Source organism: Zea mays, chromosome 4 (assembly GCF_902167145.1).
Source record: "Zea mays cultivar B73 chromosome 4, Zm-B73-REFERENCE-NAM-5.0, whole genome shotgun sequence".
Taxonomy (NCBI): domain Eukaryota; kingdom Viridiplantae; phylum Streptophyta; class Magnoliopsida; order Poales; family Poaceae; genus Zea; species Zea mays.
In genome coordinates this window covers 12490122-12516768 of record NC_050099.1, presented here as the reverse complement: position 1 = coordinate 12516768, position 26647 = coordinate 12490122, and the positions used below count along the sequence as shown (strand labels likewise).

Genomic DNA, 26647 nt, shown 5'->3' with positions numbered 1-26647 from the left:
TTCGCATTTTATCTTAGGAGTAGTTCTAGTCTAGTTTAGGTTTAGCCACTCGATCCCCATATTCTCCGCCTCTCCTCGACTCTACGTCGATTAGAGGAGTCTAGGTCGGCCTGCCCGAGCCTAGACACCACCTAGGATCTCTACTCCCCGACGGGGTCCCTCCCGGGAGCGAGATCCAGGCGCCGTCGGCGATCTTCCGCCGTCCCTGCGTACGTGCGGACCGTCCGGCCCCAGGGCGCGGACCGTCCGGTCGTCAGGCAGAAGTCCCAGCCGCGCACCAGGCCGCGGACCGTCCGGCCCCAGGCCGCGGACAGTCCGCCCTTGCGCAGAGAGCACCACCGCGCCTCGCACCAGGCCGCGGACCGTCCGGCCCCTGCGCGCGGACCGTCCGCCCCTGTGCAGAGGGCACCGCCACGGTTCTTGTTGAGTGTTTGACGCTCCGAAAAGGCGTCAACACCGTCGTACTTTGTAACCAAATCACAAGCATTCAAAATAAAAAGATACAGTATGATTCAAAAATTCACTGCCATTTATGCTGCATGCCGGCGGCCTCACCTGAAAGCTTTCTGCCGTACCTTGTTCATCCTGCCAAAAGACATTGCTGTTTTTTTTTACTTTATCGATGAAAGCATGGGTAGGGACTGTGGATAACGAGCTCCTCCTCCTGCAGCGGTGCTAATGATGTTATTTTATCTCATCAGATCAGATGGGTAAATAAAGACAGCAGAGTTAAAGTCGCTGGGGAATGGGTCCCACATGACAGTGGGTAGGCTTTGACCGCGCCAGAGCAGAGCAGCTGACCGTTTCCGTTTCCCCATCAGTGGAGAACTGAAAAATCACAGTTCTATCAGGGGCTGAGGGGAAAAGGAATGACGGAGGGAGGGAGCCCTTGTGAAACGTTCCATCTACCCCCTCGACGTGATTCAAAATCCGCGCCATGGTCCCCCATCCCGTCTCTCCCCTAGTCCCCTCCGACCTCTTCTAAAAATCCTGGTGGCTGGCTCTCGTTGTCCTCAAGCAGTCAAGCTCCTCCTCCTCCTCCCCCCCAGTCCCTCCCAGGCTCCCACCCCGCCTTGCTCGCAGCCTCCCCAAAACCCTAGCCCTAGCCCTAGCCCTAGCTCTCCCACACCCGCACTGGGAGATGGACGGCGGCGGCACGCACCGCACGCCGGAAGACGTGTTCCGGGATTTCCGCGCGCGGCGGGCTGGTATGATCAAAGCGCTCACCACCGGTACGCGCCTGCTCCTTACCCATTTCCCCCCCTCCCTCGCGGAATTTGAGGATTTGTGAGGCCCGCGGAGGCTTCGCTCGATTGGTTTCCTGGCGGCTAATTGGTTTGATTTGGTTGCTTCCTTGCAGACGTGGAGAAGTTCTACCAGCAGTGTGACCCAGGTGAGCTCGCGCGCGCGCGCGTTCCTCCGATTCGCCGCGCCCGTGCCTCGGATTCGCACGATTCGGTGGCGTTCGTGCCGGAAACTTGTGGTCCTGGAGGCACTAGACTGGGGGAGGGTTTGTGTGATTTTTTTTTTGTGTTCGTCGCTGAGACGAGGAACTTTTTTTTTGGTGGATTTGGCACTGGTTTTGGGGGTGGCTTGGCTTCTTGATTCGATCGATTCCCTGGGGATTTTAGGGGAATTTGTACTCTGCTGGTTTTCGGAATTGTTTGCCTTGAAGTTGAAGGCAAAGCTTCTCTGCTTTTTACCCCAGGCAGAAAAGTTTGGTCGGGATTATTCTCTGCTGGTTTGGTGCTTCGATCCAGTAGCGGAGGATTAGTTTCGTGCTAGAAAAAGGATGTTGGACGAATGAGGTACAGGAGGGCGCTCTGTTTTTTCTCCCCTTGGATTGAGCTACCTTCTAATTGGATGACACTGTACTGTCTTGAGTACGTATATAAGACTGAAAAAAGTAGTGGCAGGTGACCACGTTGCCAGCCCACCTCACGCGGGGTATTTTTGGGCTTTCGTTTGGGCCAGCCAGAACTTTGGGTAGCTTTCAGCTACAACCTCGAAAGGAATAAAACCAATAGGAAAGTCATTGGAGCATAGGTAGCACCGATAGTCTGGCACAAGGTTCATTGGCGTCCTAGTGGAACTCTCCTCTCTCTCTCTCTTCTTTTATAACAAAACATTTTTACCATTTCAACTCGTAGGTTCCTTGTTGCTATGTAGTTCATGGCTACTGTTCTACATTCACTAAATTAGGTTATAGTAATACCTTGCTGGACAGTTAGCACCTTATCCTTGATGGATATAGCTCTGTACAAAGTTGTGGATTAGTACCATGGCTTCCTGTTTGTTTTAGCAAAGTTAGGCAGAGTATAAATTCCAATTTGCCCACTTCTTTTCCTTCTTTGGTCTCCTTGTTTCACTATTCTTGGGTCATTTGCAGTTCTTATCGAACTTTCCTGGTCCTGGATTCTTTTAATTAGATAGCATGGAAGAAAGGATCTTGACAAAAAGACCTAGAATCTTAAGGTTTTGACGTTTTGTTTGCAGAGAAAGAGAATCTGTGTTTGTATGGTCTTCCCAATGAAACATGGGAAGTGAACTTGCCTGCAGAGGAGGTTCCTCCTGAACTTCCAGAGCCAGCTCTGGGAATTAATTTTGCTCGTGACGGGATGGATGAAAAAGATTGGCTGTCACTAGTCGCGGTGCACAGTGATGCTTGGTTGCTGGCTGTGGCCTTTTACTTCGGTGCAAGATTTGGTTTTGACAAAGAATCCAGGTATTGTTTTTGCTGCTGCTCTATTTCTAAGGATTTCTTATGTTCTGGAAACAAATCTTGTTGTTACCATATGCTGCTTCCATTATGTTTATACCAGTACTACAAATGATTTGCTAATGATCACCATATGTTTATACCAGTACTGAAGTTTGCTGTTTCCATTATGTGTGAGCTTGCCTAGGTGAATTACAGGATATTGTATTCTTTAATCTGCAATAACCTATGTTTTTTTGGACATTGACATGGTCTATATGTGCAACATTGGCTGCACCTTTTTTATATGAACATTCTCATCGAACTTGTAAAATCATTGTATTATGGAAGTATTTTAACAACGAATCGATTGTTACTATTTTCATATGATCAATTCAAGTTTTCACTCAAATCAATGGTCATAGTTAGACAAGTTTGGTTCATACATTTACTAACAGAGGTAGTATCTTCTATATGTTTTACTAAAACAGTCTAAAATGCTCGTCATTTACCATTTTAATTAATGAATTTAGCAATCATAATGTATTTCTATGTGTGCAGTCAATGGACATAAATTGTTTGTACTAGATGGAGTACTATTAGTAGCCTTTACTGTGGTTACTGGAATCAAATATGCATTGTAATGAAGAGGAATGTGGTTGGGGAAGTTTTTTTTTTTTTTTTTTTTTTGTGAAAAAAGGTGGCAGGAGCTCTGCCTTGCATTAAAGTAGAAAGAAAATAGCATGTTTTGCTTTGGTTTGTTACATGACGTTCCCTAGAGGGGCAAACAAAAGAGCTCTAAAACAGGATATAAGCCAACAAATCTAGGTCCTCCATTTACATAGATTGAAAACCTGCTGCTGCTGTTGTTCCATGTCATCTTTTACGTGTAACGTTACCGTTAGAGGCGTTGAGTTCTCACTTTGGAATATCCTCTGGTTTCTTTCTTTCCTTTGGAATATCCTCTGGTTTCTTTCTTTCCACAAGTCCCACATGACGAAAATGCACAGGCCATTGAATATTTGTTTTTTCTATTTTGACACTGTATTAACAACAACTTCCCAGTTCCCACTAATTAGCAATGGAGGTGTAACTAGCAACCTGGAAATGTGAAGGCAGAGAAAATTGCTCCCAAGCTAGCAACTGCCTCCAAACGCCAGCCTCAAAAGTGCAAAGCAGACATAAATCTCCCCTGTTGACCATGGGATAGTACGCAAGATGTTTGATGTGGCGATCCTCTTTTTTCCAGATTATCAGCGATTAGAATTTTATCTTTTTCTAAGGTCCAAGTGAAGAGCTCGCATTTATTTTCTGCCTTTGCTTTCCATATCATGTTGTTGCGGAAGGTATTGTAGGACCCATCGAATTGAATCTGATACACCGACTTGGTGGTGTATTCTACATTCGAAGCCCATTTATAGGTGATGGAGTCCTTCACATCAGGATGCAGGTGTACAACTTGGAGTTGAACCCACATGGTGATAGATTCCTCAAGCCTAGTAGTGTCATTTATTCTACCCTGCAGCACGCATCGTTATGTAGCTCTTGCCTGACCCATTCTAGCCACATGATTTGTTCTTATGCTTAACTAAGTTACAGATATTTGGAACCGGGGTTTTGGAGCGATTCCATGCAGCCAACTGCTGTTCTAGAGTTTGGCCTTTTCCCCATTCGTATGGTGGATGAATTGAAAAGTAAGCGGTCTATGGTGCCACAAGCGGTGTCCATGCAGAAGCAGAGCCATGCTTTATAGTCACTGACCCATTCTAGCCAGAGCAATCGCAGCCTCAATGCTCATCCAAAATTTTGCAAGTCTGGTACCTAATCCACCAAACTTTTTTGGCTGCTCTATTCTTCCCCAGTTGACAATGAAGTGGCTTCTATTGATTTTTTTTTACTTTCCAAGGATTTATGGATCAGTCTATTTATTTCTATGCCCAAGCCAGTACAGGGAAGGTAAAATGAGGAAGTGGGTGTGGACGACAAAACCAAACTGGCCAGTCTAAGCCTTATAGCCTTGTTGAGTAGGCAACCATGCCATCCTGGCAATCTTTTGTCTATCCTTTTGATTAGTGGCTGCACATGCATTCTTCGAAGTGCACGAGTGTGCAATTGAAGTCCTAGATATTTGCATGGAAAAACTTTTCTCTGGCCTTGAAAGGCTGCAGGAAGTTGTTGAGGTCAAGGTTTTGACAGTACTTTCAAAGTTTGGTTTGGGAAGTGCTTGCTTCGTATATTTTGGCTTTGTTGCGCATGGTATCTGTTGTTTTTTTCTCGAATGCGCATGAGAGCTGCATATCATTAAATTAAGAGGAGAAAAGTCCAGAAAAAGGACCAAAGTACAAGCCCAAAAGAGCTGAATCAAAAAAAAAAACTTTGGACTATCTGGCCATTGGTTGTATGCATATATCCCCTAATATTTCTTAGGGCGACAACTAGGGTTGGAAAAGCGCAAGGGGGGCGACCAGGGGCCTTACCCACGGCCGAGCAAGAGGGAAGGGTTTTCCTTCTTAATTCTTTCTTGATTAGATTGATACATCTCCTCCTTATATAGAGAGACTTACTTGACCTCTAAGGAAATATCCTAACCAAATCAATCTAACTCATCTCTTTCCTTATCCTAACTAACCAAAATTTTCCTTATCCTAACTAGCAAAATCAATCCAACTTGCTCTTTCCTTATCCTAACAGCTCTATTTGTCATAACAATACTCCACTCCTGCAAGGCAGCTCATCCTCGAGCTGTGTTGGTGGTTATGGCTGTAGATGTCGATGTTCACATGATGGTGAAGTGACATGTGTACAACCACCTGGAGCACACGACGTAGTCTGGCGGGTATCAAAACCTGGGAGTGGTTGCAACTCGCAACAATGACCAACAGAGATGCCATTGTGGACGCTGGTGACAGAATACGACGGCGTTATGCAATGCGCGCCTGCAAGGAATCCCATGCCTTCTCCCCAGCGGATGGTTGCTGATCTGTGCCACACTAGGAAGTCCCCAATGTCAAGGTGCCCTAGGGGGCGGAACTGGTGCCATAGGGGTCGGGAGAGTTGTCTCTGGGCCAAAAGAGGAGTTTCCTTGGGGTCCAGAACAGATGTCTCGAGGGCCAGCACAAGAAGTGCATCGAGGGCCGGGGCGCCAGTGGTTGGCACTGCATCTATCATTTCCTTTTTCTTCACGAGCATATCAAAATTGTAATCTCAGTCTATGCAGTGTTTTGTTTGTTGGTTACAAGCACTCGGGCTATCATGCTATGTTTTAACCATTCTATTTGTTCTGTCATATTTCTGATCTGCTTCATTCTCACGAGCAAAACAAAGTTCTCTTAGTTTATGACTTTATGGAAGTGTTTTTTTTCTTTGATCATGACTTTGCATTAGGGCTAAAGTTTTATGATATTTCTTATCAATGTTATCAAGTTGCCTGTCTAATCACGATTAGTTGTCCTAGTCGGTATCCTGGACTTGACTAGGGGCTATGGCTCGATTAGTTGCCGACTAGTCATGATTACCTGGATGACTTTGGGGGAGGGGGTGGGGCAGAAACAGAATGGAATTGCTGGACAGCTTAGGACATGGGCTGCATCTAGGATGGCTTAGGCCACTTGGGCTCAATGGTGAACTTAAGCTGTCACCAATCGTTTACAAACTTATTCGTGCTAAATGGTCATTTAAATGGACTAAACGGTGATTAAAAACAGGATAAATGACTGATTAAATGGACACGACAATTCTGTACCGTTTACACAGCGTGTAAACAGGCTAAATGGCTGTGTAGGTGAACACTGCTTGAGCTCATATTTTTCAGCCCAATTTGCATCCCGGCATTGTAACACCCGGGTTTTAGGGGTCCAAAGCCCGGGCGTAAACATAATCACCAGGTGTGCTGGGACCAAGTCTCACACATATGATGAATCATGGCACAGGATCGAATGTCACATCTTTACTATATAATCGGAGTTTTGTATAAAATAAATAAATAATTACATCATAAGGAGACAACGGTCCAACAACCCAAAGTTGACTGGGAGACGACGGCCTAGACCTCTCACGAACTCGCCACAGCATCCTCCACGCGCCTCATCCTGTGGTACCTGTTCTTGACCTGTGGGGGGGGTGTGAGACAGCAAGAGTGAGCTCACATACGTTCATCGCTCAACAAGTTGTGGGGAATAATGTGCATGAACTCGCCAAAGGAGGGAGCTCACGTGAAGTGTAAGGCTTACCAAAGAGGATGGTTAGAGCTGAGCATTGCTTTTAAAGTTTGGTCAAAATTTTATTAGCAATTACTAAGTATAAGTAAATACCAGCCCAATTAAGTAGTAGAACAAAAGTAACAACCTCACCTGCGATGCAATGCATATGACAAATTGAGTTTAAGTTCCATAATTTAATCATGTGAGGGTCCGAGCTGCTCATGACCGTGAGCACGGCTAGTATACCAGTTTTACACTCTGCAGAGGTTGCGCATCTTTACCCACAAGTCATGTTACCCATCTGCCAAGGGATCGCGACTTCCCATACACCTCTACCGAGGAGGCGAGGCAGGGTAACACTACGAGGCCTTTACAAAGTTCCACTAGCTTCAGAAAACCCGCTACAGTTTATAGGAAGCTCCAATGCAGGAATCCCTTGCAGGACCGCCATCGCAGCAAAATCCTCCCGAGGGCCTCCCTACACTGACCACTCCCCTACTGCCCTTGCCCCTTTCGGGTAAGGTAGTCCTCCACTAGCTTTCCTAATTAATCAGCCAAGGGCGTCCCATTATACCCTTGTGGTAGCACTGTTTTCCCGGGTGGTCGCTCCATGTTCCAATTAACATAATGATCTTATCATGAACGATAAATAACAACGGATAACAAAAGTATAATCATGAGTAATGTATCTTCATACCCAAAACCACATAAAGCACTAGCAAGTACTACCCAAAAAGTTCAGTGGTAAACAAGGTATAAAGATAATCAAACTAGGGTAACCTATTGGGTCCCATCAAAATTAACCTATGCAGATCATTATGATTAATTAGAACATGAGTGGGTAAAAAGAAGTGATCAAGGGCACAACTTGCCTGGGACTTGAGATTCCAGGTACCAGGATGACCTTCAGATGACACGTGTCCTCACTGCTAAACGTAGCAATACAGACATACATGGTATAGGCAAAATTAACATTACACCAAACATATATGTAAAATACATATTAATAATCTACATATTGAAATAAGATCACATGAACAGGGATTATTAATTTTGGAGTTATAGATTTTAAGTTATGGATTTCCAAAGATTCTAGGTGTTTTGTACAAGATCAATTAGCATATCAATTTTAATATGGCTTTTATGTCAAAACAGTGACATAAAATGATTAACAATAATATTACAAAATCATAGGAATTAGAATGAATTAATTTGGAATTCATATGAATTTTCTATGAATTAATTAAGTTCTGGAATTCTTTTTATATTGAAAATTCATTTTCTAAATTCATTTCTCCTATTTTCCCTGAGTCCTGAGCTGCACACACAATAAGAGAACCCAGGGTCTAACTCATAAAATTGCTTAAGACTCAGTTTTCCCCCGCACAGGATGGCGGGTTGATTTATTAAAACGCGAGGGGTTCATATGCTAAAACGCCTGGGTGAAAGGGTACGGGAGGACATCAGCCGTCCGATCCAGAATCGAGGGCTCTGATTAGATCTGATCTTAAGTGAAACGGTATGAAACTGTGGCCATCCGATCCCACGCGGACGACCCAGCACGAATGGATACGCTCAGATCGGATCTCATCCATCGGATGGAGATCCAATAGACCCGGGGCATCTTCAACACCCGACGGTTGCGAACGGCGGTGCCAGCGTGCTAACACGGCAGCGCCATTGCCGGAGTAGCACAACCACGCGATTTTGCCGACCACGGTGGCAGCATCACCGGAGGACTCCGCCCAACCCTCCGAGTACCAGAACAAAATCTAGTATGCTCAACGCGATGCTGGGGACAAGACGAACACCGAGTACGATGTCTTACCGGCGGTGAAGACGTCGGCGGTGCTGACTACGTCGCGGGCGGATCCGGGATGCATCCTGAGCTCCGGTGAGGAATCCAGCAGCATCCGACCATTCATCATGCCCGACGACAAATCGCACACAACCAGGACATCCCGACGGCCCTCCAAGGCGACTCGTAGCTCACTTCATAATCCCGACGACAACAGGGATTGGCTCTGGCGGCTCTCGGTTCCTCTCTGCTCTCTTTGTGGCGTGCGTGAGGTATGGAAGGATATGATGGCCGTAGGGGTGGTGCTGTTTATATGCCCCGTGCATGCGAGGTTCTGGCAACAAACCCCCAACAAACCTGCGAGTTTATTGTTTCCGTTGGGATCGCGATGGCTCCGTCTCCTGGGCATGGCGAGATGAAGCACAAGAACAGGAGTTCTAGCAAAAGGTCCCCACATGTCATCGAGTGATGGAGCAATAGGGATGACATCAGCCATGATGTGTGATGATGCAACCTTCGGCTAGGAGAATAAAAAAATAAAAAAAAACACCACGGCGGGGCAAGAGGTGTCGGCTATGGCATTTGGAATTTGGAAAGGGATTGGGTTCGGTGGCCAGCACACGTGACCTTCGTCTCTCTTTTTTTTAACTTTTCTAATTCATGTTTTTTTATTTCATTTCCTAATTTCAGTTTCAACTTCTAATGCACTTTAAATCTATATTGAGCTTTGAAAATCCAAATATAAATGTACACACAAAAATCCCAGCATGAGATGCAAGTCATTCCCTGGAATAATATATATATATATATATATATATATATATATTATCCATTTTGACAAATTCTTTGAAAATATAGTGTGCACCCATAATTATTTTAAAATAAACTCCAATGTGTAATCTGTATTAAGGAGTATTTTAATTTAAACTCGTTAGAAAATAGTTCCAAATTTATAATGCAACAAAGGATGATTTCCTTCTTTATAGGGGTCATTTTATTTAATATTTTATTAGAAGCCACGTTTGTTTTTTAGAAGATATAACTTTTAGAGGTAAGAAAACTCTTTTAGAAGACATTATAAAAGAAGACCTTTGGAAAGTTTTTTTTTTAAATAAAATAAAATAAAATCCAAAACAAGGTTTTGGGTGTTACAAATCCTACCCCCCTTAAAAGAAATCTCGTCCTCGAGATTTGTAAGAAAAGGGATACAAAAGGTTTGGTTTGGGATTTTAGCCTTTAGTTGGTCTGAGAAGGAAGAGTCTTTTCTTTCACGAATATTAGTGGGTGATTAGAAGGGCATATGTATCCAACTACTTATTATGTAGGATATAAGAGATGGATAGGTTAGGGCAAGAGTAGCCTGGGGTAAGAAAGTTTATAGTGAGAAAGAACTTTTGTTGGGGAGTAATGCCCCTGATGATCAAGTTTGACTTCTCTATCCTTCCTTGACAAGGTTGATCTTGTCTTTTTCTGGTCTTGGTCTCATTGAGTCGGGGTCAGTGTATATCATCGAAGTTGGGGGAATATGGTTAAGATAGATATAGGTGAGATAGGCTACATGATGTTGGTCAAAAACTTGTTTGATGTTAGGTGGGGATAGATATGCTCATTAGGACAAGATGAGTCTCTAAGTATAAGATAGAACCTTTTGAGATTAGTTAGATCTATTAGGCTAAGATAGAATCTTTTCAAGATAAGATGAGTCTATTAAGATAAGAAAGAATCTTTCAAGACAAGACGGAGCTATTAGGCTAGATATACTTTTAATGGGGAACATTCTTAGTTTGTATAGTCATCTTATGATTTATTTATTTATTTATATTTATGCCTATACGTATATTTAAATGTATTTGTGGACATTACTCCAGAACTCATCACACTCAATCAAAGATCCAAATCAAACAAGTATCATAATAACAAACATTCAAGTTCATATATATTTATAAAAATAGTTTAGTTTTTGTTCCTAAGATTAGGTATCCTAGTCCTAAAGTCACTTTAGGCACAGGATTTCAAAGTGTGAAATCCACATTTGTCTTTAGAGTGAAAAGGTAAGAATAATCAGAGTAAAGCGGAAATAGATGAGAGAAGATTAAGAAAAGTTTAGAAAAGAATCAGAGTAGCAAAGGTAAGTAAGTATTGGTTGTCCAGTTCTATCTAGGTTTCGTCCTACAGTCAACATTCCTCTGATACCACTTCTGTAACACCCGGGTTTTAGGGGTCCAAAGCCCGGGCGTAAACATAATCACCAGGTGTGCTGGGACCAAGTCTCACACATATGATGAATCATGGCACAGGATCGAATGTCACATCTTTACTATATAATCGGAGTTTTGTATAAAATAAATAAATAATTACATCATAAGGAGACAACGGTCCAGCAACCCAAAGTTGACTGGGAGACGACGGCCTAGACCTCTCACGAACTCGCCACAGCATCCTCCACGCGCCTCATCCTGTGGTACCTGTTCTTGACCTGTGTGGGGGGGTGTGAGACAGCAAGAGTGAGCTCACATACGTTCATCGCTCAACAAGTTGTGGGGAATAATGTGCATGAACTCGCCAAAGGAGGGAGCTCACGTGAAGTGTAAGGCTTACCAAAGAGGATGGTTAGAGCTGAGCATTGCTTTTAAAGTTTGGTCAAAATTTTATTAGCAATTACTAAGTATAAGTAAATACCAGCCCAATTAAGTAGTAGAACAAAAGTAACAACCTCACCTGCGATGCAATGCATATGACAAATTGAGTTTAAGTTCCATAATTTAATCATGTGAGGGTCCGAGCTGCTCATGACCGTGAGCACGGCTAGTATACCAGTTTTACACTCTGCAGAGGTTGCGCATCTTTACCCACAAGTCATGTTACCCATCTGCCAAGGGATCGCGACTTCCCATACACCTCTACCGAGGAGGCGAGGCAGGGTAACACTACGAGGCCTTTACAAAGTTCCACTAGCTTCAGAAAACCCGCTACAGTTTATAGGAAGCTCCAATGCAGGAATCCCTTGCAGGACCGCCATCGCAGCAAAATCCTCCCGAGGCCCTCCCTACACTGACCACTCCCCTACTGCCCTTGCCCCTTTCGGGTAAGGTAGTCCTCCACTAGCTTTCCTAATTAATCAGCCAAGGGCGTCCCATTATACCCTTGTGGTAGCACTGTTTTCCCGGGTGGTCGCTCCATGTTCCAATTAACATAATGATCTTATCATGAACGATAAATAACAACGGATAACAAAAGTATAATCATGAGTAATGTATCTTCATACCCAAAACCACATAAAGCACTAGCAAGTACTACCCAAAAAGTTCAGTGGTAAACAAGGTATAAAGATAATCAAACTAGGGTAACCTATTGGGTCCCATCAAAATTAACCTATGCAGATCATTATGATTAATTAGAACATGAGTGGGTAAAAAGAAGTGATCAAGGGCACAACTTGCCTGGGACTTGAGATTCCAGGTACCAGGATGACCTTCAGATGACACGTGTCCTCACTGCTAAACGTAGCAATACAGACATACATGGTATAGGCAAAATTAACATTACACCAAACATATATGTAAAATACATATTAATAATCTACATATTGAAATAAGATCACATGAACAGGGATTATTAATTTTGGAGTTATAGATTTTAAGTTATGGATTTCCAAAGATTCTAGGTGTTTTGTACAAGATCAATTAGCATATCAATTTTAATATGGCTTTTATGTCAAAACAGTGACATAAAATGATTAACAATAATATTACAAAATCATAGGAATTAGAATGAATTAATTTGGAATTCATATGAATTTTCTATGAATTAATTAAGTTCTGGAATTCTTTTTATATTGAAAATTCATTTTCTAAATTCATTTCTCCTATTTTCCCTGAGTCCTGAGCTGCACACACAATAAGAGAACCCAGGGTCTAACTCATAAAATTGCTTAAGACTCAGTTTTCCCCCGCACAGGATGGCGGGTTGATTTATTAAAACGCGAGGGGTTCATATGCTAAAACGCCTGGGTGAAAGGGTACGGGAGGACATCAACCGTCCGATCCAGAATCGAGGGCTCTGATTAGATCTGATCTTAAGTGAAACGGTATGAAACTGTGGCCATCCGATCCCACGCGGACGACTGATAGTCGCCTAGAGGGGGGGTGAATAGGGCGAAACTGAAATTTACAAATATAAACACAACTACAAGCCGGGTTAGCGTTAGTAATAAAGAAACGAGTCCGGGAGAGAGGGTGAAAAACAAATCGCAAGCAAGTGAAGAGTGTGACACGCGGATTTGTTTTACCAAGGTTCGGTTCTTGCAAACCTACTCCCCGTTGAGGAGGCCACAAAGGCCGGGTCTCTTTCAACCCTTCCCTCTCTCAAACGGTCCCTCGGACCGAGTGAGCTTTCTTTTCTCAATCACTTGGAACACAAAGTTCCTACAAGGATCACCACAAGATTGGTGTCTCTTGCCTCAATTACAAGTGAGTTTGATCGCAATGAAAGAATGAAGAAAGCACGATTGCAAAAGCCAAGCGACAAGAGCGACAAATAACACACGGATCACTTTCTCTCTCAAGTCACTTAATCACTAATGATCTCTTTTCTCAATTGTGAAACTTGGAGAGATGGAGGCTTTGAATGTGTCTTGGAATGGATTGCTAGCTCTTGTATTGAATGTTGAAGGTTGGAATACTTGGATCAAGTGAATGGAGGTGGTTGGGGTTGTATTTATAGCCACCAACCACTTCCTAGCCGTTGGGCCATTCTGCTGAGCGCGGACGGTCCGCCCCTGTAGATCAACGGCTGAAAATGCAACGGTCAGCAGTAACGGCTATATCAACGGCTATATTGCATTTAATGCGTCGTCAGATGTCAGACAGAGCCAGTCGCGGACGGTCCGGTCGTGCACCCCGGACGGTCCGCGAGGCCCCCTATAATTCATTTCTCCGAACCCGTCACCTTCGGGTTTTTCGGTTTCTTACCGACCGGACGGTCCGCGCCTGAGGCCGGACGGTCCGCGCGAGGGCTCGGACGGTCTTCGCTTTTCCTCCGGACAGTCTGTAGTGGAAACTTGTGTTTTTGCATTGGTTCTGTCCGAGGGTCACTCTTCTGTCACGGACGGTCCGCCGCAGGGGCCCGGACGGTCCGCGCTTGGCCTGATTTTCCAAAAAGCTTCTCCTGTCCGGAATAATCTACGGTATTCCGGACAGTTGATTTCGTATAGTTATAGATGAACCTTTGGCACCTGTAGAACATATAATCTAGAGCAAACTAGTTAGTCCAATTGTTTGTGTTGGGCGATTCAACCACCAAAACTATTTAGGAACTAGGTGTAAGCCTAATTCCCTTTCAATCTCCCCCTTTTTGGTGATTGATGCCAACACAAACCAAAGCAAATATAGAAGTGCATAGTTGAACTAGTTTGCATAATGTAAGTATAAAGGTTGCTTGGAATTGAGCCAATATAACTACTTACAAGATATGCATGAATCGTTTCTTTCTTATTTAGCATTTTGGACCACACTTTCACCACATGTTTTGTTTTTGCAAACTCTTTTGTAAATCCTTTTCAAAGTTCTCTTGCAAGTAGTCAAGGGCAAATGAATAAGATTTTGCAAAGTATTTTCAAGATTTGAAATTTTCTCCCCCTGTTTCAAATGCTTTTCCTTTGACTCAACAAAACTCCCCCTAAATGAGATCCTCCTCTTAGTGTTCAAGGGGGTTTTGATAATTTTTGAAATACTACTTTCTCCCCCTTTTGAACATAAAGAGAAAACCAATTGATAATATTCTTGAAAGCACGAAGTTTTTGAAATTGGTGGTGGTGCGGTCCTTTTGCTTTGGGCTCATTTCTCCCCCTTTTTGGCATGAATCGCCAAAAACGGAATCATTAGAGCCCTTGAAGTGCTTGTCTTCCCCTTTGGTCATAAATAAATGAGTTAGGATCATACCAAAGACGAAGTCCTTTTGCTTTGGTCTTACTCTCTCTCCCAAAGATGAAGTCCTCTTGCTTTGAATTCTCCCCCTAAAGATGGAGAGAAGCGCGGAGTGGCGGCGAAGGATGAGTTACGGAGTGGAAGCCTTGTCTCCGCCGAAGACTCCAATTCCCTTTCAATATACCTATGACTTGGTTTGAGATAGACTTGAAAACCCATTAGTCATAGCATATAAAAGAGATGTGATCAAAGGTATATAGATGAGCTATGTGTGCAATTTAACAAAAGAAATTCCTAGAATCAAGAATATTGAGCTCATGCCTAAGTTTGTTAAAAGATTGTTCATCAAGAGGCTTGGTAAAGATATCGGCTAATTGATCTTTAGTATTAATGTAAGAAATCTCGATATCTCCCTTTTGTTGGTGATCCCTAAGAAAATGATACCGAATGGCTATGTGCTTAGTGCGGCTATGCTCGACGGGATTGTCGGCCATTTTGATTGCACTCTCATTATCACATAGCAAGGAGACTTTGGTCAATTTGTAACCGTAGTCCCGCAGGGTTTGCCTCATCCATAGCAGTTGCGCGCAACAATGGCCTGCGGCAATATACTCGGCTTCGGCGGTGGAAAGAGCGACGGAATTTTGCTTCTTTGAAGCCCAAGACACCAAGGATCTTCCCAAGAACTGGCAAGTCCCCGATGTGCTCTTTCTATTAATCTTACACCCCGCCCAATCGGCATCCGAATAACCAATTAAATCAAATGTGGATCCCCTAGGATACCAAAGCCCAAACTTAGGAGTATACGCCAAATATCTCAAGATTCGTTTCACGGCCGTAAGGTGAGCTTCCTTAGGGTCGGCTTGGAATCTTGCACACATGCAAACGGAAAGCATAATATCCGGTCGAGATGCACATAAATAGAGTAACGATCCTATCATCGACCGGTATACCTTTTGATCCACGGACTTACCTCCCGTGTCGAGGTCGAGATGCCCATTAGTTCCCATGGGTGTCTTGATGGGCTTGGCATCCTTCATTCCAAACTTGGTTAAGATGTCTTGAGTGTATTTCATTTGGCTAATGAAGGTGCCCTCTTGGAGTTGCTTGACTTGGAATCCTAGAAAATATTTCAACTCCCCCATCATAGACATCTCGAATTTCTGTGTCATGATCCTACTAAACTCTTCACAAGTAGATTCGTTAGTAGACCCAAATATAATATCATCAACATAAATTTGGCATACAAACAAATCATTCTCAAGTGTTTTAGTAAAGAGTGTAGGATCGGCCTTTCCGACTTTGAAGCCATTTGCAATAAGAAAATCTCTAAGGCATTCATACCATGCTCTAGGGGCTTGCTTGAGCCCATAAAGCGCCTTAGAGAGCTTATAGACATGGTTAGGATACTCACGGTCTTCAAAGCCGGGAGGTTGCTCAACATAGACCTCTTCTTTGATTGGTCCATTGAGGAATGCACTTTTCACGTCCATTTGATAAAGCTTAAAGCCATGGTAAGTAGCATAGGCCAATAATATGCGAATTGACTCAAGCCTAGCTACGGGTGCATAGGTTTCACCGAAATCCAAACCTTCGACTTGGGAGTATCCCTTGGCCACAAGTCGAGCTTTGTTCCTTGTCACCACACCATGCTCGTCTTGCTTGTTGCGGAAGACCCATTTGGTTCCTACAACATTTTGATTAGGACGTGGAACTAAATGCCATACCTCATTCCTCGTGAAGTTGTTGAGCTCCTCTTGCATCGCCACCACCCAATCCGAATCTTGAAGTGCTTCCTCTACCCTGTGTGGCTCAATAGAGGAAACAAAAGAGTAATGTTCACAAAAATGAGCAACACGAGATCTAGTGGTTACCCCCTTATGAATATCGCCGAGGATGGTGTCGACGGGGTGATCTCGTTGGATTGCTTGGTGGACTCTTGGGTGTGGCGGCCTTTGCTCTTCATCCTCCTTATCCTCCTCATTTGTATCTCCCCCTTGATCATTGCTATCATCTTGAGGTGGCTCATTTGCTTGATCTTCTACTTCATCAACTTGAGCTTCATCCTCATTTTGAGTTGGTGGAGATGCTTGCGTGGAGGAAGATGGTTGATCTTGTGCATTTGGAGGCTCTTCGGATTCCTTAGGACACACATCCCCAATGGACATGTTCCTTAGCGCGATGCACGGAGCCTCTTCAATACCTATCTCATCAAGATCAACTTGCTCTACTTGAGAGCCATTAGTCTCATCAAACACAACGTCACATGAGACTTCAACTAGTCCAGTGGACTTGTTAAAGACCCTATATGCCCTTGTGTTTGAGTCATAACCAAGTAAAAAGCCTTCTACAGTTTTAGGAGCAAATTTAGATTTTCTACCTCTTTTAACAAGAATAAAGCATTTGCTACCAAAAACTCTAAAATATGAAATGTTGGGCTTTTTACCGGTTAGGAGTTCATATGATGTCTTCTTGAGGATTCGGTGTAGATATAACCGGTTGATGGCGTAGCAAGCGGTGTTGACCGCCTCGGCCCAAAACCGATCCGAAGTCTTGTACTCATCAAGCATGGTTCTTGCCATGTCCAATAGAGTTCGATTCTTCCTCTCCACTACACCATTTTGTTGTGGCGTGTAGGGAGAAGAGAACTCATGCTTGATGCCCTCCTCCTCAAGGAAGCCTTCAATTTGAGAATTCTTGAACTCCGTTCCGTTGTCGCTTCTTATTTTCTTGATCCTTAAGCCGAACTCATTTTGAGCCCGTCTCAAGAATCCCTTTAAGGTCTCTTGGGTTTGAGATTTTTCCTGTAAAAAGAATACCCAAGTGAAGCGAGAATAATCATCCACAATAACTAGACAGTACTTACTCCCGCCGATACTTATGTACGCGATCGGGCCGAATAGATCCATGTGTAGGAGCTCCAGTGGCCTGTCGGTCGTCATTATGTTCTTATGCGGATGATGAGAGCCAACTTGCTTCCCTGCTTGGCATGCGCTACAAATCCTGTCTTTCTCAAAATGAACATTTGTTAATCCTAAAATGTGTTCTCCCTTTAGAAGCTTGTGAAGATTCTTCATCCCAACATGGGCTAGTCGGCGGTGCCAGAGCCAACCCATGTTAGTCTTAGCAATTAAGCATGTGTCGAGTTCAGCTCTATCAAAATCTACTAAGTATAGCTGACCCTCTAACACACCCTTAAACGCTATTGAATCATCACTTCTTCTAAAGACAGTGACACCTATATCAGTGAATAGACAGTTGTAGCCCATTTGACATAATTGAGAAACAGAAAGCAAGTTGTAATCTAAAGAATCAACAAGAAAAACATTGGAAATAGAATGGTCAGGAGATATAGCAATTTTACCCAAACCTTTGACCAAACCTTTATTTCCATCCCCGAATGTGATAGCTCGTTGGGGATCTTGGTTTTTCTCATATGAGGAGAACATCTTCTTCTCCCCTGTCATGTGGTTTGTGCACCCGCTGTCGAGTATCCAACTTGAGCCCCCGGATGCATAAACCTACAAAACAAGTTTAGTTCTTGATTTTAGGTACCCAAATGGTTTTGGGTCCTTTGGCATTAGACACAAGAACTTTGGGTACCCAAACACAAGTCTTGGAGCCCTTGTGCTTGCCCCCAACATATTTGGCAACTATTTTGCCGGATTTGTTAGTTAGAACATAAGATGCATCAAAAGTTTTGAATGAGATGTTATGATCATTTGATGCACTAGGAATTTTCCTTTTAGGCAACTTAGCACGGGTTGGTTGCCTAGAGCTAGATGTCTCACTCTTATACATAAAAGCATGGTTAGAACCAGAGTGAGACTTCCTAGAGTGAGTTTTCCTAATTTTGTCCTCGGGATAACCGGCAGGGTATAAAATGTAACCATCGTTATCCTGAGGCATGGGAGCCTTGCCCTTAACAAAGTTTGACAGTCTTTTAGGAGGGGCACTAAGTTTAACATTGTCTCCCCTTTGGAAGCCAATGCCATCCTTGATGCCCGGGCATCTCCCATTATAGAGCATACTTCTAGCAAATTTAAATTTTTCATTTTCTAAGTTATGCTCGGCAATTTTAGCATCTAATTTAGCTATATGATCATTTTGTTGTTTAATTAAAGTCATGTGATCATGTATAGCATCAATGTTAACATCTCTACATCTAGTACAAATAGAAGTGTGCTCAACGGTAGATGTAGAGGGTTTGCAAGAATTAAGTTCAACAATCTTAGCATGAAGAATATCATTTTTATCTCTAAGATCGGAAATTGTGACTTTGCAAACATCAAAATCTTTAGCCTTAGCAATTAAATTTTCATTTTCTATTCTAAGGCTAGCAAGAGAAGTGTTTAATTCTTCAATCCTAGCAAGCAAATCATCATCATTATCTCTAGGATTGGGAATTGAAACATTGCAAACATGTGAATCAACCTTAGCATTTAAACTGGCATTTTCATTCCTAAGGTTGTCAATCATCTCACGACAAGTGCTTAGCTCACTAGATAATTTTTCACATTTCTCAATTTCTAGAGCATAAGCATTTTTAACCTTAACATGTTTCTTGTTTTCCTTAATTAGACAATCCTCTTGGGAGTCCAAAAGGTCATCCTTTTCATGAATAGCACTAATTAATTCATTTAATTTTTCTTTTTGTTCCATGTTAAGATTGGCAAAAAGGGTACGCAAGTTATCCTCCTCATCACTAGCATTTTCATCACTAGAGGTTTCATATTTGGTGGAGGATCTTGATTTTACCTTCTTCTTTTTGCCGTCCTTTGCCATGAGGCACTTGTGGCCGACGTTGGGGAAGAGAAGTCCCTTGGTGACGGCGATGTTGGCGGCGTCCTCGTTGTCGGAGGAGTCGCTCGAGCTTTCGTCGGAATCCCATTCCCGACAAACATGGGCATCGCCACCCCTCTTCTTGTAGTACCTCTTCTTCTCCTTTCTTCTCCCCTTCTTGTCGTCGCCTCGGTCACTGTCACTAGATATAGGACATTTAGCAATGAAATGACCGGGCTTACCACATTTGTAGCACACCTTCTTGGAGCGGGGCTTGTAGTCTTTCCCCTTCCTTTGTTTGAGGATTTGGCGGAAACTCTTGATGACGAGCGCCATCTCCTCATTGTCGAGCTTGGAGGCGTCTATTGGTTGTCGACTTGGTGTAGCCTCCTCCTTCTTTTCTTCCGTCGCCTTGAATGCGACGGGTTGAGCCTCGGATGTGGTGGGTTCGTCGAGCTCGTTGATTTTCCTCGAGCCTTCGATCATGCACTCAAAACTTACAAAATGCCCGATTACTTCCTCGGGGGTCATTTTAGTATATCTTGGGTTACCACGAATTAATTGAACTTGAGTAGGGTTAAGGAAAATAAGAGATCTTAGAATAACCTTAACCATTTCATGGTCATCCCACTTTACGCTCCCGAGGTTGCGCACTTGGTTCACCAAGGTCTTGAGCCGGTTGTACATGTGTTGTGGCTCTTCCCCTTTGCGAAGCCGAAACCGACCGAGCTCCCCCTCGATCGTTTCCCGCTTGGTGATCTTGGTGAGCTCATCTCCCTCGTGCGCGGTTTTGAGCACATCCCAAACCTCCTTGGCGCTCTTCAACCCTTGCACTTTGTTGTACTCCTCTCTACTTAGTGAGGCGAGGAGTATTGTTGTCGCTTGAGAGTTGAAGTGCTCGATTTGGGCCACCTCATCCTCGTCATAGTTTTTATCCCCTACCGACGGTACCTGTGCACCAAACTCAACAACATCCCATATACTTTTGTGGAGTGAGGTTAGATGAAAACGCATTAAATCACTCCACCTAGCATAATCTTCACCATCAAAAGTTGGTGGTTTGCCTAATGGGACGGAAAGTAAAGGTGCATGTTTAGAAATGCGAGGGTAGTGTAATGGGATCTTACTAAACTTCTTACGCTCTTGGCGTTTAGAAGTTACGGAGGGCGCATCGGAGTCGGAGGTCGATGTTGATGAAGTGTCGGTCTCGTAGTAGACCACCTTCCTCATCCTTTTGTGCTTGTCGCCTTTCCGATGCGACTTGTGGGAAGAAGATTTTTCCTTCTTCTCTTTTTGGTGAGAAGAAGATTTCTTCTCCTTCCCTTTGTTGGAGGAGCTCTTCTTCTTCTCCCTCCGCTTGGTGTGGGACTCTTCTGATGAAGTGCTCCCTTGGCTTGTAGTGGGCTTTTCGCCGGTCTCCATCTCCTTCTTGGCGTGATCTCCCGACATCACTTCGAGCGGTTAGGCTCTAATGAAGCACCGGGCTTTGATACCAATTGATAGTCGCCTAGAGGGGGGGGTGAATAGGGCGAAACTGAAATTTACAAATATAAACACAACTACAAGCCGGGTTAGCGTTAGTAATAAAGAAACGAGTCCGGGAGAGAGGGTGAAAAACAAATCGCAAGCAAGTGAAGAGTGTGACACGCGGATTTGTTTTACCGAGGTTCGGTTCTTGCAAACCTACTCCCCGTTGAGGAGGCCACAAAGGCCGGGTCTCTTTCAACCCTTCCCTCTCTCAAACGGTCCCTCGGACCGAGTGAGCTTTCTTTTCTCAATCACTTGGAACACAAAGTTCCTACAAGGATCACCACAAGATTGGTGTCTCTTGCCTCAATTACAAGTGAGTTTGATCGCAATGAAAGAATCAAGAAAGCACGATTGCAAAAGCCAAGCGACAAGAGCGACAAATAACACACGGATCACTTTCTCTCTCAAGTCACTTAATCACTAATGATCTCTTTTCTCAATTGTGAAACTTGGAGAGATGGAGGCTTTGAATGTGTCTTGGAATGGATTGCTAGCTCTTGTATTGAATGTTGAAGGTTGGAATACTTGGATCAAGTGAATGGAGGTGGTTGGGGTTGTATTTATAGCCACCAACCACTTCCTAGCCGTTGGGCCATTCTGCTGAGCGCGGACGGTCCGCCCTCCTGGTGCGGACGGTCCGCCCCTGTAGATCAACGGCTGAAAATGCAACGGTCAGCAGTAACGGCTATATCAACGGCTATATTGCATTTAATGCGTCGTCAGATGTCAGACAGAGCCAGTCGCGGACGGTCCGGTCGTGCACCCCGGACGGTCCGCGAGGCCCCCTATAATTCATTTCTCCGAACCCGTCACCTTCGGGTTTTTCGGTTTCTTACCGACCGGACGGTCCGCGCCTGAGGCCGGACGGTCCGCGCGAGGGCTCGGACGGTCTTCGCTTTTCCTCCGGACAGTCTGTAGTGGAAACTTGTGTTTTTGCATTGGTTCTGTCCGAGGGTCACTCTTCTGTCACGGACGGTCCGCCGCAGGGGCCCGGACGGTCCGCGCTTGGCCTGATTTTCCAAAAAGCTTCTCCTGTCCGGAATAATCTACGGTATTCCGGACAGTTGATTTCGTATAGTTATAGATGAACCTTTGGCACCTGTAGAACATATAATCTAGAGCAAACTAGTTAGTCCAATTGTTTGTGTTGGGCGATTCAACCACCAAAACTATTTAGGAACTAGGTGTAAGCCTAATTCCCTTTCAACGACCCAGCACGAATGGATACGCTCAGATCGGATCTCATCCATCGGATGGAGATCCAATAGACCCGGGGCATCTTCAACACCCGACGGTTGCGAACGGCGGTGCCAGCGTGCTAACACGGCAGCGCCATTGCCGGAGTAGCACAGCCACGCGATTTTGCCGACCACGGTGGCAGCATCACCGGAGGACTCCGCCCAACCCTCCGAGTACCAGAACAAAATCTAGTATGCTCAACGCGATGCTGGGGACAAGACGAACACCGAGTACGATGTCTTACCGGCGGTGAAGACGTCGGCGGTGCTGACTACGTCGCGGGCGGATCCGGGATGCATCCTGAGCTCCGGTGAGGAATCCAGCAGCATCCGACCATTCATCATGCCCGACGACAAATCGCACACAACCAGGACATCCCGACGGCCCTCCAAGGCGACTCGTAGCTCACTTCATAATCCCGACGACAACAGGGATTGGCTCTGGCGGCTCTCGGTTCCTCTCTGCTCTCTTTGTGGCGTGCGTGAGGTATGGAAGGATATGATGGCCGTAGGGGTGGTGCTGTTTATATGCCCCGTGCATGCGAGGTTCTGGCAACAAACCCCCAACAAACCTGCGAGTTTATTGTTTCCGTTGGGATCGCGATGGCTCCGTCTCCTGGGCATGGCGAGATGAAGCACAAGAACAGGAGTTCTAGCAAAAGGTCCCCACATGTCATCGAGTGATGGAGCAATAGGGATGACATCAGCCATGATGTGTGATGATGCAACCTTCGGCTAGGAGAATAAAAAAATAAAAAAAAACACCACGGCGGGGCAAGAGGTGTCGGCTATGGCATTTGGAATTTGGAAAGGGATTGGGTTCGGTGGCCAGCACACGTGACCTTCGTCTCTCTTTTTTTTAACTTTTCTAATTCATGTTTTTTTATTTCATTTCCTAATTTCAGTTTCAACTTCTAATGCACTTTAAATCTATATTGAGCTTTGAAAATCCAAATATAAATGTACACACAAAAATCCCAGCATGAGATGCAAGTCATTCCCTGGAATAATATATATATATATATATATTATCCATTTTGACAAATTCTTTGAAAATATAGTGTGCACCCATAATTATTTTAAAATAAACTCCAATGTGTAATCTGTATTAAGGAGTATTTTAATTTAAACTCGTTAGAAAATAGTTCCAAATTTATAATGCAACAAAGGATGCTTTCCTTCTTTATAGGGGTCATTTTATTTAATATTTTATTAGAAGCCACGTTTGTTTTTTAGAAGATATAACTTTTAGAGGTAAGAAAACTCTTTTAGAAGACATTATAAAAGAAGACCTTTGGAAAGTTTTTTTTTTAAATAAAATAAAATAAAATCCAAAACAAGGTTTTGGGTGTTACAGGCATGCAGCCACTACCCTAGAGTTATCTTTATGCTTGATTTGTACTCCAAAACATACATGATATTAGATTATATTTGGTAGTCCTGATATATAGGACGATTAGGACTGACCAGGGTGGTCTACAACTAATCAACTGGTCGGTCCCAAGGCAACTAGGATTGACTAGATGATTTGATAACATTGTTCCTTATTGTGATAATTCTACTCAATGTATATGTTGGTCTTGTTGTTTCATTTGTTTTCAAGTGTCATTTGATACATCTACTCACCCATCAATCACCTGTCTTGACCGTCTCCTGTTGGTTCCCCTTAGATATGAATCCACACAGTTACTGTGTATGGTTGTTTCTCTTTGCTTTTCCAATTGTTTGCATTTAAGAGCTTAGGGCCTGTTTGGTTCATGGCTAACTATGTCATACTTTGTCTAAGGTTAGTCGTCCGAATTGAAGAACTAACCTTATGCAGAAAAAGTTAGGCAGCGAACCAAACAAGCCCTTAATCTATCATGAAACGTTAGGATAAAGCTTTCAGTCATTAATTCATGATAGTTTTGGGAGCTCTGACCAGCTGACTGTCATCCAAACATTGTCTTCATTATGGGATTGAGCTTCTATTGTATGAATGTAGTGTTGGTGCAAAACTACTCTACCTTTGAAATCATAAGGCTTGGAAACCAGTTAATGATAATGTCCTTTTCTCACAGTTTGTTAGGATAACTCTTTAAGGCTTGTTTGGGAGCAAGTGGAGTGGAGGGGAATGAGGGGGCTAGAAATCCCTCACTATTTAAAATTGAATAGTGGGCGATTTTAGCCCCCTCAATCCTCTCCATTATCCTTACTCCGAAATAAGCCCTCAAGTTGTGGGCTGTACTTTTTTTTCTTTATACAAAAAAGGAAAAAGATACCACCTGTTCTTCTTTTGGTTGAACTACTGGGATGTAATTCTAGTTTGTACCTTGGTGCTAAAGTTAACTGAGAAGTGGTCGAAGTAACTTTAGTAGCACATTGTTAATTTGGTAATCATGTTCAGCCCTGTATTCCTCTGTTTCAGAATTAGTTTATTTTAGCATTGATTAGTTGTAGTGTTCTATGAAAGCTACAGAAAACAATGGTAGATATCATGGAGGCTGTCCTCCATTGCTATCTCAAGTGAAAAGTGTTGGGTTTATTGAATTTGAGTTTACATCAGAACAAAACATTTAATTTGAGTTATCTACTTCTAGTCTGCAAATATTCAATTTTTATATACTTTTTTGTGAGTGACCTTGACATTTTCAAATTCATGTTAAGGTTACTGGGCTTCTAATTTACTAGTTTGTTAAATAATTGTCTTGAGGTTTGCGAAGGTCTTCTTTAAACATTACCTCAATTCTCGTGTCCATCTGTCTCAAGCAGTCATGCAGATAGGAAGTGTTCTGTTTCCATCCGATGGGAATCTCTCTTACCACTTAAATAGAGAAAATTCTCTCCCCAGATTGGAAAAATCCTAGCAATAGATAATCTCACCCTGATTGTTTTGAAATAATAAGCTCTGCTGCACTTAAATTATCTCTGGTAACAGGGTGGAGAATCTCATTGAGTAATTCAATTATATGTCCCTGAGCTTTGAAACTAATGCTTTCATACTCATACATGTTGATCTTTTCTGTTGATTTTTGGTTATACGTGATGCTTCTTGTGTGTATCAGATGTCGATGCAAATCATTAGGCAGAAGCCTTCTGGTGTACCTTAGATTTCTTTATGTAAATGATAAGATAGAAAATGTTTATTCTTTTATTCAGCCAGAATATTTTTCTTACAGCTACAACATTCTAGGCGTTCTACTATTCTATGGTCTAAAGCAATTTGTTGGATTTTGTAACATTCACAGTTAGCTAACATGTAATCGTTTTTTTTTGTGAAATTGCTGCAGGAAGCGCCTTTTTGTCATGATTAATAACCTCCCTACAATATATGAAGTTGTCACGGGAACTGCCAAGAAGCAAACCAAGGAGAAAACTCCGAAAAGCAGCAGCAAGAGCAATAAAGCTGGCCCAAAAGTATGATTGGCTGGATTCTTCTTTTAACTATTTCTTTTGCCATAATTAACCTCCTAAAACTTCATTCTACTATTATTTTGGCACAAAACACACATACATACAGCCGCCACGCCAGCCAGAACCCAACTCAAGGGGTTCGAAGATGCCACCTCCGAAGGATGAGGATGACAGCGGAGGCGAGGAAGAGGAGGAAGAGGAAGATCACGAAAACACGCTGTGTGGTTCTTGTGGTGACAACTACGGACAGGATGAGTTCTGGATATGCTGCGATGCGTGCGAGACTTGGTTCCATGGCAAGTGTGTCAAGATCACTCCTGCCAAGGCCGAACACATCAAGCACTACAAGTGTCCGAACTGCAGCGGTAGTGGCAAGAGAGCCCGAGCATGATGATGCTGGATATATCCATCTCTCATGCCTGACTTGATGTAAAACACCCACATGGGGACCGAATGCCCGATGGTTGTTGCTTTCAGTGTAGGACCAGCTGTAGGGTCTTGATGTGCTGTTTGCTGTAGTATGTCAAAGACGTTCTAGATCTATTGTTAGTAACTAGCAACTAATTGTAGTAGCCTGTATTTCTTCAATCTTCTCCCAGGGCGCCTGTGCTGAACTCAAACTGTTTTAGATCTAAGTTGTGCATTATGTATCACTCATGTTAGTTTGTTAAAAAATGTGTTAGCATTCGTATGAAACGCCAACCATGTTTACAAATTAATTAACTTCAAGTCTATTTTGCTCGCACCTGTGGTTTTGTCTCCCCAGTTGCAGTTTCCCAAGTATGTTGTATGCCCTATCCTCTCTAGATTCTCTAGATTTTGAGACGTATTGCTGCGCCATCTTTCCATCCAGCAGCGTATATCTTTGCATACTTTCTGGGAATGGTGCTTGGTGGTGGGTTTGACTTTTGCTGTGCTGCAGCTTGTCAATGGAACATAGCATACAGATTGGTAGGAGAGAGGACTGCATCAGGGCGTATGCCCTGTGTATTTTAGAATCATATATCTGCATCGATCACGGTCTGCTTTCTGTGTTCATGTCCCTGTCCAGTTTGCAGCTTGCCAAGCTTTATCTTCCACTCTGC

General features: G+C 43.5%; 1 protein-coding gene across 1 annotated transcript; it reads left to right on the top strand.

The window, feature by feature from the left end:
- Window positions 1-1012: 1012 nt before the first annotated feature.
- Window positions 1013-26254, top strand: LOC100192074 (uncharacterized). The gene is made up of 5 exons (NM_001365511.1): window positions 1013-1232; window positions 1361-1393; window positions 2497-2725; window positions 25439-25565; window positions 25669-26254. The coding sequence occupies exons 1-5, from the start codon at window positions 1142-1144 to the stop codon at window positions 25951-25953; spliced, it is 765 nt and encodes a 254-aa protein (NP_001352440.1). The 5' UTR covers window positions 1013-1141; the 3' UTR covers window positions 25954-26254.
- The last annotated feature ends 393 nt before the right edge of the window (window positions 26255-26647 follow it).